At 37.0% G+C, this 21,185-nt stretch overlaps 1 protein-coding gene across 7 annotated transcripts in view; it reads left to right on the forward strand.

Moving 5' to 3' along the window:
- The window catches only part of LOC105390148, a 304,252-nt gene that overhangs the window by 25,641 nt on the left and 257,426 nt on the right, over positions 1–21,185 (forward strand). For 2 of the 7 annotated variants that reach the window (XM_048623484.1, XM_048623486.1), the window contains exon 1: positions 917–1,577. The exons of 4 other annotated variants lie outside the window; for them this stretch is intronic. In XM_048623484.1, the coding sequence (XP_048479441.1) occupies positions 1,519–1,577 (59 nt within the window). In that variant the 5' untranslated portion in view covers positions 917–1,518. Of the gene's footprint in view, positions 1–913; positions 1,578–21,185 lie in introns of those variants that run through there. One more of the 7 variants, XM_048623487.1, reaches the window with a different exon arrangement.

Raw genomic sequence — 21,185 nt, forward strand, 5'->3', positions numbered from 1 at the left:
TATTAACCATACCGATCATATTACTTCATCTATAAAACCATGGAAACGGAAATGGATCCTAACTACCTACCAAAATATTTAAGCGTATGTTTTGTCGAATTTTAACTTTAATTAAGCATAAATCTGTTCATAAGAGATGATTACCTACCTATTTTCTTTTTTTATGCATTTAAATTTACTTAATCAATAATACATTTGGTACTTATCATTGTCAGTTATTTATAACTGACAATGATAAGTACCAAAATTGCAGTCTTTATTTTCACGACTACAAGAGCCATATACCTACCTCGTTCGTTTTATTTTTTGTTAAGTTAGAGTACCTAACCCTTCTGGCGGATCTAAATGGGCACCCTGTATAGCGGGTAGCGGGACCACTCGACTCGTCCTGGACAAACTTACCTTAAAAGTAGGTCGCATCGGGAAAAAATATACAACCTCTATAGGAAAATAGACGAAGAAATCCAGCCAGCACATTTTCTACCGTGGAAGTTACGAAATAAGGTAGAGTTCTGAAAAGCCAAAGATGTTTAGTGCTTTCACGGCTGTAAACGCTGAAATATTAGTTGAAGTACGCTATTAATTCCAGTGTTAGTGTAAAATTTTATTTCCCAGTTATCTAAAAGGAACACCCTTATCAAATAGGAACACCCTCAATTCTATTCTTATTATTCTTAAACAAAAATTTAGGACTTTATATGTATAATAGGTAAATTTAGGACTTTATGTGTATAATTGATATTTATATTTAATATTTATCTATCTATGTATTTGTGTAGATATATCAGCTGTCCGATACCCATAACACAGGCTCTGCCTAGCTTGGGGTCGGATGGCCGTGTGTGAGATGTCCCCACATATTTATTTATTTATTATAGGTGCAGTATCTACTAAGTACGTGTAAGTCGTTAAACTAGATACTCAAAAACACTTAATATACCTCGTTACACGCAACTATAAAATATTAATAATAACACGAACAACAATCAGCAGAGCTATTCCCTTTGAACTTATTCACAGACAGTCTTAACCGCAACGACCGCTAAGCCCATTCACTACTGCAGATTAAACGCGGCCTAGCAGGTCGGTTGACATCGAAAATTTATGAATCGTATCCTAGCCGCTTTTGTAACCGGGATACACAAAATGCATACGACAAGCTGCAATTCTGCCGCCGGCATTCTACATCTAGCCAGCCAGTCAATCGCCGGGCAGAGCGCGGCACGAGCGCACGTGTGCGCGCGCCCTAATTTTAAATTAAGAAAAAAAGAACCGCGAGTGAACTCTTTGCTCTGTGAACGCAGTTTTGAATTTCGAATGTGACACGCGCTGGCCGGATAATAGTTTGTTTTTCTTTTTGTGGTGATTCTAATAAGTTTTTCTTCGTGTAGTGAAATTAACAAATGAGGTTTACGTTTAGTTGATAAACTCGCGGAATAACATTTGAACGTGAATTTGTAAGCAAAGTGTGTGTTTAGTGTTGTGCTAAGTGAAACAAGTGTGTCTGTGTTAACATGAATGAAGTTTGAATCTCTCAATATGTTTGGAGTTCTCATTAGACGCTGGAGACCTAAAAGGTGAGACACGTTTGGATTGCAATAGGCATAAGGATAAGAGATAAGAACCTAAATAGCTACTCCTGAAGCTGTCTATTAAGTTGGGTGCACAACCTAGGACCTAGGTTTGGAGTGCAGGCCAGCCAAATAGGTACATTACATTACATAGCTTAGGGTAACTAGCTACGTTCTTTCTTACAACATTCTAACTAATATATAATATTATAAATGCGAAAGTAATTGTGTCTGTCTGTCTGTCTGTCTGTTACTCTTTCACGACAAAACTACTGAACGGATTTGAATGAAATTTGGTATACATATGGTCTAGACCCTGAGAAAGAACATAGGCTACTTTTTATCCCGGAATTCCCACGGAAAACTTTTTAAGGCGAAGCGAAGCTCGCGGGAACAGCTAGTTAAATATAATACAGTAAAAGTCAGTTCACCCAAAAAATATAATTACTTACTTAGGTATGTACCTATAGCTACCTAGGTACTTACTTACACTTAGGCCCGCTTGTAAGGATGCCAGGAATAAATATATTAAGTCTTAACCAGAGATAGGTACCTACGTATTACGTACTATCCTTAAGTTATAAATAATAATAGCTGTTCCCGCGAGCTTCGCTTCGCCTTAAAAAGTTTTCCCGTGGGAATTCCGGGATAAAAAGTAGCCTAAGTTCTTTGAAAGAACATAGGCTACTTACTAATAGTTAAGTCACTTCTTTCTCAGGGTCTAGCTAGACCATATGTATACCAAATGTGATTCAAGAAAATCCGTTCGGTAGTTTTGGGGTGAAAGGGTAACAGACAGACAGACAGACACAGTTAGTTAGGATAAAGATACCTGAGGATTGTCTTGCACCATTGAAAAGTAATGCTGAATAATAATTAGCTTACCTGATGAGGTAATAATTTTAATACAAGTTAGGCATAACAAAAAAAAAATACACACGTGCAAAAATCCCTACCCATACCTACTGCTACTTACCATGGTAGTGCCAAGAGAACCAAGTGTTATGCTTCAACAAAGATATTTTAATACGAACTAGATAGAGTGTCATGTTGTGTCAGTGTTGTGTATGTTGAGATGGAAGTGTGGTGTTACAAGAAAAGATAGAATACGAAATGAGTATATAAGGGGAAGTATGAAAGTGGCTCCTATAGTGGACAAGATGAAAAGCCATCGTCTTTCTTGGTTTGAGCATGTCATGAGAAGAGAAGATGATTATGTGACAAAGAAAGTGTTGGAAATGAGACCCGAAGGAAGGCGCAAGAGAGGAAGACCAAGAAAGACGTGGCTTGATTGCGTGAAAGAAAATATGAGAGAGTGTGGAGTGAATGAGGATATGACAGAGGATAGGGTAAAATGGCGTGACGACCAACAAAGCCGACCCTAAATAAGGATAAGGCAAGGAAGAAGAAGAACTAGATGGAGTGTCAGAGCAAAAGCAACGTCTTGATTGACAAATTATAATAACACGACACATCTACCAGTGAGCTCTTATTTTGAACTAGCTGTTCCCGCGCGCTTCGCTTCGCCTTAAAAAGTTTTCCCGTGGGAATTCCGGGATAAAAAGTAGCCTATGTTCTTTCCCAGGGTCTAGACCGTATGTATACCAAATTTCATTCAAATCCGTTCAGTAGTTTTGGCGTGAAAGAGTAACAGACAGACAGACAGACAGACACAGTTACTTTCGCATTTATAATATTAGTTAGGAAGTTAGGATTAGTTCGGTAAGAAGATTTGTGACTTTATTCATTAGTAGGTACAATGGTTGTCATAAGGTTGAACTTAAAAAGACGACGGTTTGATAGTAAACAAAAGGCAGACAGTTTTTTTCTTTTTTTTTATTAATTTCTCACACCATCTAGTTTGTTTATTTATAATCTAAGTGCGTTAAGCAACAACACGGTGTTAGATTCTGCTGACATCACATTTTGGGAAGGCGAATGATCACTTCGCCATAATAATGTAAGAGATACCTACCAACCAACACAGTGTCAATTACACTTACGTGGCTGTATGCAGTATACAATGAACCATTGTACGGTCTGCCACGCAGATTTCTGACCCTCTCCAATTTGGTGATTAGGAAGAGATTTGTTAGGAGTGTTAGGACCTATCGCATTCAGCGTGTTAGGCCTGGGTCTCCTATTTTATGCTATATGCGGCGTCCGACTTTGACGTAAACGTTTCAATCAACGTCCTACGGCCTACCTACGGCGTCTACGCGCCAACGTCGGCGTGTGAGGGAGACCGCATCAGTACATTTCTATAGTGAGCATCGTGACGCGGCCTACGGCGTGACGCTGGACACGACCTACGGCGTAAATAGGAGACCCAGGCCTTAGTGGTGAGATATTATATGCGACCGACGGCATCTTCTATGGCTATTTGGCTATAATATGTATAGCTTGATAGGTGTAGAGTCTAATACATACCATATAATATAATCAAATGAATTATTTAAAATTATGTTACAAACTCAAAGAAATTATACTAAGTTATATAAAAATAACCCAGTTTTTCTTTCCAACTCGCTGTGTGGTCCTTCGTATCTCATTTTTTGACGGAGCATTAATGTAACCGCAACATTTTTAATGGACCATCAAAACAAGAGTAGGTCGAGTCCATAATATGTAATTTTATAATGTAAAATGTAAGTAAGTATAGGAAAAATATTTTCATGGTGCATGAATTCATAATAGTTATGTTTAGGTATGTATCTCGTACCCAGTATCTATCTGTCGTTAACCTGTTTTAAGAAATGTAGGTGAGGTATTGCTTTTATGAGATTATGATGTAAAACGTCTCCAATTTATTACACAAATCGCTTTCCTATCTAAAAAAATAAACGAATAAACAATTTTGTTTCATTAACAATTTATACATGCCCAATTTGTACAGCAAACTATGAAGGTAGGAATAGGTAAGTGTATACTTTCAAACATGACCTTATGCAATTGAAAATTAATGGTGGGTCATTTAAGCAGGTATGAAACCTACTTGTTTCGTAATTTAATTAAGGCAAATTTATGAGGATTGTAAGTTCAAGGTTTGTTTTAGCCGTAGTAGGTACATAGGTACCTTCTACATATTTAGTTATGTGCACTCTAATAAATCTAAAACATGTTGCACCGTAAGAAACTACCCAGAGTTAGTTTCTTATACATATTATTTATAGAACGTTTTATCTATTGAACTGTTTAGTCCCTTTCTGTCAAAGATTATAGGGGGTAAGCATTCGTTTATAATTATAATATATCGTTACCATCATATTGTTTTGTTATAAGAACTATAATTACATAGGATATAGATTACATAATAATCGGTCATTGCGCAAAATGAAATACCTTATACCTAGCCTATTTTCCCACAAAAAAATACAAACTAAAACTTACTTTACGTTCTATGACAAGTCAAAAAAAAACACTAAATATGACAGACCTTTTTGTGTCAAAGGTCAATTTAACACCATATAACAATGCGGGTAGGTAATTAACACAGTCATAACATAACACATTAAAATGACTTAAAAGTGTTGCAAATTCCACATAAATATATAATTTGTTTATATTGTATTAACAATGTAACGAATTTAACATGTCCTTTAAAACGTGAGGCGTTACCTAAGCAACCGGTTTGTACGGACATAATCTAGCCTAGATTTTAGGTCATTTGCATAAACACTATAGGTGTTGCGTATGGGCCTTTATTTTAGATGCTGTCTTTAGTTACTGTTACTAATATTAACGATGTTGTTCAGGGTTTCTTACATTATTTTAAAAGAAAAAAAAGGAATCAACGTATCACTTTATTGTCCGTCTATCAAGAGATTCGAGTCGTTATGTTGGCAATGCGAAAAGATTATTGAGTTCAAATTCTAAACTTATACCTCCCCATGTTTACTCCACACCACACGTCTCTGCTGTCGACCACCTGACGCCAATTCGGCAAAAATCTGTCCAGGTCATCCCGCCATCTCCGTCTAGGTTTACCTACCTGGTCGCCTGCGTCCGTAAAATATAAATAATATTCATAATAAATTTAAACTTAAACGAATATACCTACAAGAAAAAACTGAAAATCTATACATATGAAAATCCGATCCATTAGTAACTAGGTACATATTTCGGTTTCGTAAAGTATTCTTACAGCAACACTGGGTGAATTAACATTTTCGATCCGTGATTAGTAATATGTTTTTTCAAACCGTTTTTTACTCGTTTAAATAAGCGGTTAATTAGTTTCTCGCTACCGGCCTTTAGGTTTTACTTCGTAATTCGAATGGCAGTTAAATGGATGTTGTGTTTTTTTATAAATGAAGCCATCTGCATGTTTTCTATTTCTGACATGTCGAAATGTTAGCTTTTTATCGCTTCCTCCGTATCACAGGCTTATCTTGTGTTGGAAAGATTGTAATTTTTTATTAATTTATTAAGGTAACTAACTATTTTATTTAAGTTCTGAGTGCAGTACAATTTTAGTCATATTATTATGAAAAATGTCGCAGTAATCCACTTAAAATATTATATGATACTAAGCCATTACCGTACTGAATTAATTTTTTATCGATAAACAACTCTCTGTTTGTTTAGAGACTATATTCTATTCTATTCTATTCTGAGAGAGGGCAAAGATCCCGTACGTAGCTCTCTCCAAAGGAACCTTTGTGCATATTCCCTTAATTTCAGCTCAGCCAGCCTAGCTCCCGAGTAAACTGGAGCAGCAAGCCTGGGTGTTGCAATAGCTGAGATAGGCGTTCTGTTGGTCCAAGAATAGATAATCTCGTTTCTGTAGTTGATGGACAAGCTAACAGAAAATGTTCAACTGTCTAATTCACTTCTTTACATGTCCTACATAAGGTACTAGTTGAGTTACCTATGGTAGTTGTGAGACTGTAAAAAAGTCAAACCTTCCATTTGTTCTACAGTAATAATATTCGCAACTTTGTATACTGAGAGTGAAAGAGCAAATTGCAAAAACCACATAGCTAACAGCCGTATCGTGAATTCAAAAAATAACTGTTACAAACAACAGTTACTTTTCAACGCGAGACTAACTTTAATTAACCTGTTATTTTTCGCACGCTCTTTTAAACTGAACCAAACAAAACTATTTTGGCCTATAAATACAATAGGTCATACCTACTACATAGTAAAAATTATGATAAACAATGTTACACATGGAAAGCATGAAACGAGCCTACTCGAGCGACTTATCAGCTGTCCCTTATTAATGCGTCCTGAAGGGCTAGCACGGGGCGCTACTTAGACGTGAAAAAAGTCTAACACTGAGTTGCAGAAAGGATCTTTAAGTTAATGTCGGCATTAAATGTATTGTTACCTTGCTTTGACAGTATACGGACAGAAAGAGAGAGACATAGATTTAATGTCCACATTAGCTTAAAGTCCCTTTCTGCAACTCGGCATAAGACTAGTCTACTAGTGCAAGGAGGTCACCGTAGGTCTCACCGACACGCTAAGAAGAAAACAATTTCTTGACCTATATCCAAGGAATGAATTTAACAAATCCGAATGTTAATCGATAATCGTAAAAAACGATAATTGAAATCGAATTTTAAATTACAATTCCAATTTGCGAACGGAGACCTAATTTTTTGCACGTTCACTTCTCTTCGGTGACTCATCTGTACGTAACAAAAAATATGTCTGCTTTTTATAAAGCTTTTTATCGATAGATCTTAGAATTTTATTCGTGACAGCTGTGACCTACTGATAGGTGTTCAACTATTGGTCTTTAATAAACGATGTCTGCTTGTAATTATTGCGGTTTGGGTTTGATTGATTTGCGATGTTAGTGATGTTACGGTATGTAATGTGTTATAATCACCGTAGGCATTGGGTGCGTATACCGATAACGGAGATTTATTCGTATGTAAGTAATTCCATTTGTAGGTCAACGATTGGAGATTGGCATCGCTGCCCGTTGTTCTAGGTTTAAATCGAGGCGGGATGTTTGTTGAGTCTTCAGTTTGTTTATAGATCCAGTCCCGATACTTTTTACACAGAATGTATACCTAGTGCTAACATATCAAGTCTTTGTACTGTACTATATGTTTCCCTCGAATTAAGTATAATGTATGTGTGTGTACAAATAAAGAATATTATATCTATCTATCTATAATTTATAAAAGTGGTTTAGATTTTAAAAAATATTATTCCCTCATTCAGCACACTTTTATCACTAAATAAATATTCTGATTTGGCTGCAAAGCGGGTCAGATTTGGCCATTCTCTTATACGTATTAAAAGACAGTAAAAAAAATGGCCGGAAAAGAAATAAAAAAAACTTATGTCACAGCACTTTACTCGCTACGCCAATATTCGTTCACCTTGGCATTGGCTTATGGCAGCGATCTTGAACTCGCAGAGGGCAGAATGCCAAATCTGTCTGTCTGTAGTCTTATAATACCTATTGTATGTGTAACAATGGGCAATCGAGTATGTAGGTCAGAACAGAGCAGTTCTTTTATAGGAAACGCGCACAGATAAATCGACGAATTAACGTTAGGAAAAATAACGTTGTTTTTGTAAGTTATTTAATAAATAACTATGAAAAAGTATGTGGTAGTTCCCGTGTTAGATAACAGTTTTATCAGTTAATCGGTGAAGATGACGTAGAAATGGCGTGATGTTTGTTTACAAACAAAACTTGTTTATACTATGCACCAAACTAAACAAACGTTTACATAAAGGTACTTTGTATTATTCCTACTAAGTACCAGCATCATCTCTCTGTTGATTACTTACTAATTGAGTCGCTTTGCTACTACAACTGACTGCAAGACCCCAAAGCCATTTATAGTTCAGTTAGCCGCAAATGTTATAACTTCTTAATATCAAATGAACTCAAAAGGGACTTGGTTTTGAGATTTTCCGAGCTCCATTCCCGATTACGCAAGCGCACGCACTCACAGAGCTGCGGGGTCACTTTAGCTACGAAAAAATAAGTTTCGGACCGCTGGTGCGCCAAACAAGACCTTATCTCCTTGAGTTAGACGTACCGATTGCATGGCAGCCCTCGTCTGTTAGTTTTTCAAAGCTAGAAGAATTCAGATTTTTATGAGCAGGTGAGGACTGAGGATGGCACTTTCAGACGACATTATCATTTGATATTCAGATGAAACTGGTGTCGTTTTTATTTTGTAACCACCCTAACAGAAACCAGCTGGTATTGTATACTGTGGAATATTGTGTTAGACTTGTGCAATATACTCTGTAGCCACGATGTTTGATGATGATGAGCGTTAGATTCAACTTGAATGCGAATAAATCATAGTTATGGTATATTGAATATATTATGATGTTTTAAAATGCACTCAGTTGGCTGTGTGTCAACGTACATGTAAATAACATAAGTATTATGAAAACATGCTTTTTGAATTTGTTTAAAAGGGCTGCACCTATACTTACACCTATATTCTTTTTAATTTTATCTGTTATGATAATAATATAATAATACTTAAATCATTTATTTCAGACCATAGATCCATATGTGGTTAAGTAACAATGGTACTTACAAACTAAGTTAGTAGATACTATTTCTATGTACAATGTGTTATGTAGCGACCTTATTTTCTATGTATAAAATCCAATTTAAATGAAGATTGTAAAACCTAATACGTAGGTTTCGATTTGATCCAGATCTGACTTATAAGTACATGCTATGCCTCGAACAGCTTAAGGGTGCTTACATAGAGAATCGGGTTCCCTGTATCTACCTGTACCGGTAACCTGATTATGCGAAAGCGCCCATGATATTTAAAAATCCGGGAAATGCTCCGTGAGTGAGCGCTTTCCCATAATCAGGTTACCGGTACAGGTAGATACAGGGAACCCGATTCTCTATGTAAGCACCCTAATAAACTAATAGGTAAAAAGCAGTCAAGTATATACCAAAGCGACTAGCCCGATATTTTAGCCCACGCTTTACTAGTTAAATATGACCGCAGAACATTGGGCCCGCTCCAACTGGGTCGTTTTCACAAGACGCCCGCCGCCATTACTGTTTATTACTTTTTAATTTATGACAGTTCACAGAATTAACGATGCGTTCCGGCTGCATTCATGTTTTTCGTTAATTTTTCTATTTGTGTTTGTTTATGAAATTTAAGTCTAAACCCCCATTTACTTCACGCCAGCGACAAATCCGGCGCGGCGACTAACAATAAAGGCTCTTATCTTTATTCTTAGTAGTGGTCCTGTTGTGGTGTGATTTAAATTATAACAAAAGTTATGATTCAGTCAAAGTAACTGTGATTGAACTTTTATTATTTTGATTTCCTACCGTACTTAATACACTCACGGGCAAAGAAAATTCTCCATTGAGAAATCTACCAATCTTACTCCTAAACGGAAAAAAACTTAACTTAACTTAACGGTGCATCAGGATATAACCGACTAAAAATGTAAATATTTTTTTCAACTTTCCTAATAAATAATAAAAAAAAAATGGTGCCATTTGGTGTCTGAATTTTGTTGATATTATTTCAATTTGTTTACAAAAACGTCATGATAAATATCGTCGTCGTACGTATTATCTCATCTTATTGACCCCATGTCAATAATCAATTCCTCGTTTTGTCTATTACACATTATCTTTATGACCTATGATATGTGACGTATATACTGCTACTGTTATTTGTTCAACCTTGAGTGTGATCGACTTCCGATGATTAGAAGTTAGGACCTTTTTTAGAGTTTTATTTATTTAATTAATACTTTATTGCACAAATATGAGACTTAATGTTAAAAGCATTTTCTACCAGCCAACCTACAGTAGGTACAAGATTTTATCTATGTCTATAGATGCGATGCGTTTTATATAAAATACAATCAATATTCATTTGGTCCTCATAGCATAACACTTGCGGAAACAGAACGCTTTCACTGCGTAGTGAAGCTATTTAAGTATTTTATTTTGAGTGAAATACCATATTTATTTCCAATAGCTCCAATTTACAGTTACAAACCATAGCTTAGTTAGGTTCTTACCAAACATACAGAGCAAAAGGGGTACTTTTGTTTTTTTCTAAACGCACAAAAGTACAGTGCCACAAACTTATCTGTTCCGGTGTCAGCTCACGTAAATGTGTAATATTTCTTAATTGTGTAAGATTTTAAGTTTGCCACTAGTGGTAATTCGCTCTTGTGGTTTCAATAAACCCATATAATCTTTTACAATATAAAATTCATTACTAAATAATGAGATATGGATCAATTTAGTTCGCTCTCACCGGAACAGATAGGATTGTCGCACTGTACGTTCGTTCGTCAACGCACTCTCTCCTTATGAAATGCGACTGATAAATCATTAATTAAAATGACTGCTGAATGCGTCAAATATTCGTCTGTGTGCAGTTATTTTAAGAGAATGTTGGATTGTGTTCAATTCACGTCTAATAATAGAATAAGATTAATAGTTTGCATGCATTCGTTAGATATTTATTTTTAAGTACTTACCATAAACATATTTATTTACACGCGTTTGATATATAAGTAGTTATGAAAGAGGGGGGATTATTATTCACCATTCGAGAATGAAAAAAACCCGTGTTGTTTTCACTTATTTAACGTGTGATACTCCCACTAAGCGCACAGAGTATTGGTGACACTCTTAGATCCTAACTAATATTATAAATGCGAAAGTAACTGTGTCTGTCTGTCTGTCTGTCTGTCTGTTACTCTTTCACGCCAAACCTACTGAACGGATTTGAATGAAATTTGGTATACATATGGTATAGACCCTGGGAAAGAACATAGGGTACTTTTTATCCCGGAATTCCCACGGGAAAACTTTTTAAGGCGAAGCGAAGCGCGCGGGAACAGCTATATAATATAAAAATATATAATATACTAGCTCTTCCCGCGCGCTTCGCTTCGCATTAAAAAGTTTTCCCGTGGGAATTCCGGGATAAAAAGTATCCTATGTTCTGTCCCAGGGTCTAGACCTTACGTATACCAAATTTCATTCAAATCCGTTCAGTAGTTTTGGCGTGAAAGAGTAACAGACAGACAGACAGACAGACACAGTTACTTTCGCATTTATAATATTAGTTAGGATGTTGGTGACACTATTCACATAATGCCGGCGGCGGCGCGAGTATTAATATCAATTTTATGTAGTACTCAGTAGTATTATTATTATGAAATCTCAGCGAACCCCTTTTATTACTCTATTAAGAGTAGACGATCAAATGCGTAGAGGATAGCACAACAGCCATAATGAGGCTCAATTGATAAAGCTACGCCCACACTGCGCTCTCTTCCGGGGGTCAGTCTACTTCACGAAAAACTAAGTTTCATACTGCAGCTTACCACGACTCTGAGAGGTCACTCTCTAAGGGCTGATTTTTCAATGGGCAGATAAACGTTATCTGAGGAATAATTCTGATGTTGTCACATCTGAATATTTGTATTAGACAGTGACAGCAACAATTTTATTCCTCACATAACGTTTATCTGACCATTGAAAAATCAGCCCTAAATCGACGATCAAACCACCAAAAACTGTCACGCAATCGGAACTCACCAAGTTAGAGCCGTGAAGCTTCGGAACAACAAAACAGCGGCGCTAACCAACACTGTATCTCGTTGTACTTAGCGTACGGATTGCGCGACAATTCTCGTTCGTTCGTTCGTTGATTTAGAGAGTGACCCCCCCTCTCTAGTATTAGAAAGAAAGAAAGAAAGAAAGAAACATTTATTTGACACACTGAACATTAAAAACAGAAACAAAAAAGAAAAAAGAATACTTCAAAAAATACATATGAAAAAAAAAACACAAAAAAAAAACAGAAAAAACAAAAAATTAAACGTACCTATTGCACGACAGCTATCATTCATTAGGTACTTGTTTTGTTGAGGTAGAGTGACCCTCCAGAGCAGCCCATTCATGTCATGTGGCATAACGAGATAGTTCGGTTGGCTTGCGCCTGCGCAGTCGATACTTCTCTAGACTGAACGGCGCGAGCGAATATGCGCGCAACAAGTTTTGGTCATAGTTTTTGGGAACAAAAGATGGTGTCTGCAAAATCTGAAAATTACAGTTGTCGAAAAAAAAAGGCCCGTTTCGACAGCTACACAAATTTGCTATTTACTCTTGATTTACTTGATGAAATGCATAAAAAGACACAAATTCTGGCGTATTATAGGCGAAAGAAAAAAGAACTTTTGAATCACCAAAAGTTACTTATTGTTTAGATTTTTTATGATTTAGATTTGACACCAGCTGTCATCCCATACATTTTGGAGCTGTCCAAACGGGCCTCTTATATTTCGACGAATGTAGTCAGTGTATTGTTTTCCGAAAAAAAAAACGTTCGTTATTGCTTTTGTCTAAAGGTAAGTGACCACTTAAGGCGTCGTACCCAACGGACACATTTGTACCTACTTATAGAAATTCACACAAGTATGCACTTGCAAAGCCGCGCCGTTTCGCCGTTTCTCCATCCGTTAGGTCCGATACGTACGATAGCTATAGGTGGACGTTTACCTTAAAGCGGAAATTATTCTAAATCACGAATCAAGACGACCGAATGGCGTAGTGGTTAGTGACCCTGACTACTGAGCCGAAGGTCCCGGGTTCGATTCCCGGCTGGGGCAGATATTTGTTTAAACACAGATATTGGTTCTCGGGTCTTGGATCTACCCGTAAAATGGCAATAGGCCCGCCCCCTATTACATTGGTGCAGCAATGCACCTCTGCCTACCCCGCAAGGTGTATATGTCGCAGACATTTTGTAAGATCTCGCCGTTTACATACGGCGTCGTCAGTTTACAAACGCTCGCTGTTTTGAATTATGCCGAAGGCATATTGATAATTCGTTCAATCGTTCTGATTTCGACGTTAATTGCAGTTTTAGGGTTACCATGATAAAACACAGTTTGAACTTTGAACAAATGGAAAAATCTGACTTTATTTCAGGATTTCAAGTAAGACTTTTTACTTTTGTTCGTACAAAATGCCGAGATCTTACAAAATGCCTGCGACATATATACCCCGCATTAGTACAAGGTGTGAGTGTTTATATTTATTATATTTATATTATTCGAAATCACGGAAAAAAAGGCATAATCTCTTTCAATGATCAAGATCATTTCACTCGCCCATCGACTGTGGACGTACAGTCGGTGTTGCAACACAAAAGTTGCCCCATTGAGGGCCGCGTGGGTTGCTGACATAGCAAATATTGCCTCTAACTGTACCATGGGAGAGGCTACAGATACGTATGTCAACTTTCTTAATTAGGTGCCCACTTGTACTACGTGGAAAGGTCGCGAGTAAATAGAGTGTTATCAGAAAACGGCATGGATACTCTTCAATTCTTTGCAGACTATATATAAGTACCTAAGTTAGAATAAAATCGAATGGAATAGAATTTTACAAAAAAATACTTATACTTTCGGACTAGGAACAAATAACACAATAGGCAGTCTTTTTTTTAAGAGCTACGAAAACTGTCGTACAACATTATTTTGGTTATGCGTCTTTGTGGTGCCGATTACCTACGAGCTATTGTCCTACGAGCAGACAGAAGAAGTTTTAAAGACCACGTGTTAATATATATATATATATATATATATACATATATATCTACTTATAATATTTATCTACTTGCTGTGTGTGTTAATTTTAGTTGTTTATAATTATTTTGTATTGCATGTTTAGATTAGGTACTTACTGACTGACTGACTGACACAAATACTGCCTAACTAGGTATTCTCAGCGAAAATGTCACACTGGTTAATGTTTTCAAACGGTACCCACGATACAAGCTTGCTTAGTGTGGGGCCATAGTAAATATTTTAAGTTTTAATATAAGATATTTGGTTAAAGTGTAAGGCAAAATGTACCTTTTATGTTTCACTTATGTTAATTTTTTATTTTGGATAATAAATAATTTTGAATTTGAATTTTGAACCTAAATTCACCTAAGTTAAATTTGTTAGTATTAACTCAGTGTTCAATGCAGTAAGCTAGTTAGGTAAGTAAGTACTTATAGTTGTTGTAGACCGCGATTATTTATAATATTACCATAAATATGTCAATCGCAATAAGGAAGGGCGTTTATCGATGTTTTATAGTTATTAGTTGTTACGCAGGCCATAGAGAGATGCTGGGCAAAGGACAATGAACTATGAAGATGTGAATAATATATTTATGAACTCTTAATAGGGCAATTAACAATGTTACATTGGTTTCCGTCCTGAACTCAATGAGATAGTTAAAAGCGATGTGGGATCCATAATTATTTTTGCAAATTAAGGGAATTTGAGTCATAAATAATATAAATTTTGTATTTATTTATGTAGGTATGTGGTCAAAGCACATTGTACAGTAATTACCTAATAATAAAATATGTAAGTATAACCAATATAGAGAATCCCTGTTTTACCGACTAAGCAAGTTTTTCATACATTATGAAGTCATCCAATGTCAAATATAGATGAAACGTAGGTGAAACGGTCATAGCTGGAAAAACACAAAGCTTCAATATTTCTCTCTATTGCTGTACAAATAATATTCCACTCATTAATCATGATGAAACTCATGTTAAAATAATAATCTTTAAAGGTACTTACCTACTTCGTCTCATCAGGCATCTACATCGTTCATGCTATGAAATGGTACCTAAACTCAACGCCATTATATTTTAACCAGGGATTAAGTATCTTGCCTTTCGTTTAGCATAATCCAATCACGGAATGTTCGCTACTTTCACTTCCCAGTCTTTTATTGTCCCGATCTCGAAATCATAACGGGTCACTCTACCTTAAGTAAAGCGAAGTTTCTCTACAAATACATACATTCATACAAATGGTCGAAGCGTCCGTAGTCGAGCGGGCCTAAGGGTTAAGCAACAACTGGCACGGTCAGCCATTGGATGGGTGACCGATTTCAAGTGGTTCTTATCTGGACGCTACCGTGCTTCGGACGGCACGTTAAGCCGTGGGTCCCTTCGGCAGCAGTCGTCGTTAAGCCTAGTCAGAGGCCTTCGGGCAGCTTGAAAACATCTGACAGTCGGGTTGCCCACTTATTTATTTATTTATTTAACTATTTATTGTACACATATTACAAATTTACCCGACAACTCTCTGAGCACAAGCTTGCTTGTGTTGGGGTCCACCAACCCGCACTAGGACAGCGTAGTGGACTAGGCCTAAACTCTTTCTTCAATGGAAGGAGTCCCGTACCCCAGCAGTGGGGACGTGATGGGCCGCATGATGATACAAATGGTCACGACGCATGTAATCCGCTTTTCGCTCTACATTTGACTCACGTGGTAGGTCGCGAGCCGTCCCTTCTTCGTTCTCATGTTACTCTTGTTCATTTGTTGTCAAGGTAGAGTAACCCACGGCAGTTAGCTGCAATTAAAATGCCGTGACGTTTTTATCGAGAAATGTCGATAAGCGAAATCTCAAGTCGTGAGCTAATTTGTAAGAGGGCATAGCTCCCATAGCTCTCATAGCTGGCGGCGGGTGATGAAGTGGTCAGGAATGTCCCAGTTTCTTTTTAACCCACTAGGTACTTGAGAAAAAGAAGGTGGATTGTGTGATGTTTGTGCAAACATCACGTGACGAGAAATCTGTCATTTGTATTATGACAATTTATGACTTATGTTATGTATGATATGGTATGATATGACCATAAGTTATGGTACTTATGATATACCTACGCACATGTATGAGGTTATGGTCTATTATATCAAGGTCTCTATTAAAGTACCGACAATTATGTAAACAGTTCCCAATGTTCCCATCTATGCCGCATACTCGACTACCCGTGGGACGCCCTGCAACTGGAATGAATGTGACTTACGAAAGTCTTTCAATAGCTTTATTCCATCAGCTTTCACATCACCCACGCTACTAATTAAGTTGTCTAACTGCCGGTTGCACAGCTGAGAACGTCAAGTTAAGCAGAACTTAAGTATAAGATGCAGCGGTGTGATTGGTTGAACTGTCTCTGTGCACGCGATAAGTTCATGATTATAGGTAGGTCTAATCAAATGAGAAACCGGGCCTAAGAAAGCAACTCAGCACTTAACACTCACATTTATTAACAAGATGATAGAGTTGTTATCATTGAATCAAGTTGTTATTATTCGTAATCGTAAGTTCACTATGTTGTCAATTAATGTTTCCGTTTAGGAATTATAGTTTTCCGGTGCATCGACTACGAGTCATCATCTGTTTCTGTTCGTACATGTTCAATTAGTGTCATCAATTTATTCTTCAATAATATCTTGATCAATGGAGCGGTGGTGGCGTAATGGATAAGGCTCATCCTCTCAATCGAGAGGCCGTGGGTTCAAATCCTGGCCTGTACCAATGAATTCTTTCAATGAGGCGTTTGTTAAAAAAAAAAAAAAGTTCCTTTTTGGAGAAATAGATGGCGTTGTCTGGGGTTGTACCAACTTTCAAACCCTCAGAACACACTCAGATCACAATATGTTATTCTGTGAGGCTAACGAAATGTGAAAGTGACGTAGGTAGGTAGAATTGTAGTATTATTTTCTCTATGATGTCGATGTCACTGTTGCTTCAGCGTTCAGTGCGATTGTGCGTACAGCCGTTCTTTTCAAGTTTTCTCAGTTTCCTTGTGTTTCTCCTGTATTAATTGAGTTGTAGTTGAGCTATCTGCTCCTCCTCCCTTGATACTGTAGAGTTAGTGCACTTGAGATAGTGACTCTTTTGAGATAGTGACTCTTGTGAGATAGTGACTCTTGTGATAGTGACTGCTACACTGTAATAATGCCTAAGGACTATGGATCATGGTCCCTTGCCAATCTGAAGATAGAGTTACGAAAACGGAATGCCAAACTAACTGCAGCCTGAGCCTCGGAAGGATGGCTCGCGCTACCACCCGACATTTAATCACATCTAGTGAGTTCTTATTCTGAGTTTAGTACTCTTTGCTCTCTATGTAATTTTTGACAGTTGGTACACTGCGTTTTCACGCCATCTATCGGCTTACCCAAAAGCTCAACTGACAGCTGTCAAGGAAAACGGCTCATTGTGTTTTCAATTAAGGAACGTAAGGAGTTTAAGTACAATAATACCACGTGCTCTAGATTCTAGATGTGTATCCTAAGTGCATTGTACCTATTTATTCCAAAAAGTGCGATATAGGTCGCAACCTATCACGTGAGTACAAATGTGCTGCGAAAAGTTGGTGGCTATGTATGTATGTATGTATGTATCTTGATCATATCAGTCATTGAGAGCGATTCTGAAAGACATACTAGGTTCAGACGACCGAATGGCGTAGTGGTTAGTGACCCTTACTACTGAGCCGATGGTCCCGGGTTCGATTCCCGGCTGGGGCAGATATTTGTTTAAACACAGATATTTGTTCTCGGGTCTTGGATGTGCCCGTAAAATGGCAATAGGCCCGCCCCCTATTACATTGGGACTAACATAACACTCTGGCGAAAAGTGGGTGCAGCAATGCACCTCTGCCTACCCCGCAAGGGAGTACATTAGTACAAGGCGTGAGTGCGTGTTTTTTTTTTACTAGGTTCACTCGTATCAGTGAAAAAGTTCCAGTGTTACGGCAAAGGCAGATTAAACTTTTTAATTGCTCGCCAGTGTATTAGGTAAACACAATTTAGGTTTCGGGGTAGGTAAACATATTTCCGTATCGTTTAAAAATGATACGGAACCCTAAAAAGAAAGTTATGAAAGTAAAGTACCTACGTACTAAACGACAAATCTAGTGTAATATTAGATGTTGGAGCCCACATATTTATTTTACCACTAAACTAGATAACGTTATATTTAGACAGTGCATCCATACAGTTTTATCAGCTAACATAAATAGGAAAGAGGTCAATGCCTCCACCAAAATGTTTTAACTTATCTTAAGTAGGTAATAAAATATTCAATTACATTCGAAAGTAGAGAGATAAAAGGTAAATAATTATAAATTACAAATATGATAATTAAAAGACATAGAAAAACATAATTAAATATTATACAAATAGCCCGCCCCAGGACGCATGGACCCAAAGGTTCCCATCACGCTGGCAGCATTACCGCGCTGCACTGCGAGGGAGATCCTCTGCATCAAGTACGCCCCAGAGCGCTTGTCATGTCCTCGATCCCTAAGACGACGCCCTAACTCTTTTATGAATGCCCTGCCCTGTGTTCCCCAGATCCCAGTTGTCTCCAATGCCAGAGGAACGAATGCGTATGAGGTCATCATACTAAGAATGACTAGCAATCCTAACTAATATTATAAATGCGAAAGTAACTGTGTCTGTCTGTTTGTTACACTTTCACATCAAAACTACTGAAAGGATTTGAATGAAATTTGGTATACGGTTGTACATACGATCTAGACCCTGGGAAAGAACATAAGCTACTTTTTATCCCGGAATTCCCACGGGAAAACTGTTTAAGGCGAAGCGAAGCTCGCGGGAACAGCTAGTAGCAAATATAAAAGAATTATTCTTATCATACAATTTTGGGAATATACTTGCAGGAATGAAGTATGCTTCGAGTCAGACAATGATGACTTGGAATGGGGTAAAATGGGCTAGAGTTTTTTTTTATATTTGGCACCACATTTTATATGGCACCCCTATATTAATGTAGAACAATAAGACGTACGAAAGTTCAGAGTAGCGACTCTATACTGAATTTTTGTGACGCTAAATGATTAAAATAATTAAAATGTAAATTTTATCGGGTGTCATTTAAACGATCGCCAATTAAATCCGTTTTGAATTTGCTAAATAATAGGTTTGAAGGCAAAATAGTAGATTTGCCAGCAAATTTTTGCCCCCAAACAATTTTAAATCAATTCAACAATTAATCACTTAAAATTGCCGGGATTTATGATCAAGTGGCAAGTTAACATTTATGTATATATTTTAATAGGTATGTCCACATAACTCGATGTTATGTTTAATATTTAAATGAAACAAAAAATTAAGTTTAAATCATCAATATTCTTAATTAAAAACAACATAAACAACCTTCTTCTAATTATAACTTAAACCTTAATCTTCTTCTAATCAAAAGCAATCTTATTGTAATTAAAACTTAAACTTCCTCTTTTCATCATCATCATCATCAGCCAATAATCATCCACTGGTGGAGATAGATCCGCTCCCAAGGAGTGCCACAACATTCGGTCCTCTGCCTTCCTCATCCAACCACTATCGGCTATCCGCCTAAGATCGTCAGTCCAGCGGGCAGGAGGGCGTCCCACGCTCCGTTTGCCTGTTGGTGGTCTCGACTCGAGAACTCGTCTACCCCAACGGTTATCGGTTCTTCGGCAGATATGACCAGCCCACTGCCTCTTCAGCTTGCATATTTTGACAGCTAAGTATGTCGGTAACCTTGGTCCTCTGACGGATAATCTCATTTCTGATACGATCCATCAGAGAAACTCCAAGCATAGCTCTCTCCATAGCACCGTCTCCGCTAATTTGTAAACTCATGTATTAAATTGCTAACGAATTATAATGTTTTAATAACTGGACCAATCATAATGTAACTACTGCAATGCTGATAAAATATGAATTAAAAAGAAATCGCAACATGCGACCTAGAGTCAATCCCCCTTATTCATAGAAAAGTTACAATACGTTTTAACTAATAAACTGTTTTGTCCCTCTCTGTCAAAGAACAAATTGTTCTTTGTTGGAGAGGGACAAAACAGTTTATTAGTTAAAACGTTTTGTAACTTCTCTATGAATAAGGGGGAATATATTTGCTGGCAAATCTACTATTCTGCGGGCGCAGTTATTATTTGAGGAGCAAAAATAATATTCTGCATACAAAGTTTTTATTTATGTAATGAACTCAAATTTTTTGGCAATCCATCTATTATTTTAGATTTTTGTATTGATATTATTTGCTGATTCATACCAGAGGACACTTTTTATTTATTTGAGGACAAAAATATATTGTTGCGGTTGATCTATTAATTTGCTGATACAAGTTGATGACAAAAATAAACTTTGCTGGCAAGAAATATAGTTCCCAATTTTATCGCATAATTAAAATTAAAACTGTGCCAATTTTCTGGATTAAGTGCAATCACTGTATTAAATTCATATTCACTTTATTGGTCCTTTCGATATCGTGATTTCAACGAAAGTCACTTTCTAAATATTAATAATTAACGAGTGCAACCATTCTACTTATTTTTATGATTTACCATTTAAGGTGAAGTGTAAGGCAAACTAGAGAAGAACGCTTTTAATATTTTTATATTTCAATATTCAGTGCCAATTTCTCCATCTAACCGACCGGGATTGGTTAATCAATTATACGTCATCTCCATATATAATATTCTTGACAAATGTGTCAAAAGTCAACAACTTATACCTGGTTATGCTCTAACCGACTATGTGAAATTGGCACTTAGTATATCGGAAGCTGAATTGTAACATGACCATGTGCACTAGTTGCGAGGGGCTTCCCATGCAAGGAGCATCCCTCTTAAGAGCCGCCGGCTGGTCCTCCATTCAGAATGAGGCACAAAGGACCACCCTCACAGAGGAAACCACAACTAATGTCGGACTATTACGGTCCATTTTACAGTAGGATGCGATGATGGTGTTGAAAAATCGATTTTATATGCTC

The sequence above is a fragment of the Plutella xylostella genome, chromosome 10 (assembly GCF_932276165.1).
Source record: "Plutella xylostella chromosome 10, ilPluXylo3.1, whole genome shotgun sequence".
Lineage (NCBI taxonomy): Eukaryota > Metazoa > Arthropoda > Insecta > Lepidoptera > Plutellidae > Plutella > Plutella xylostella.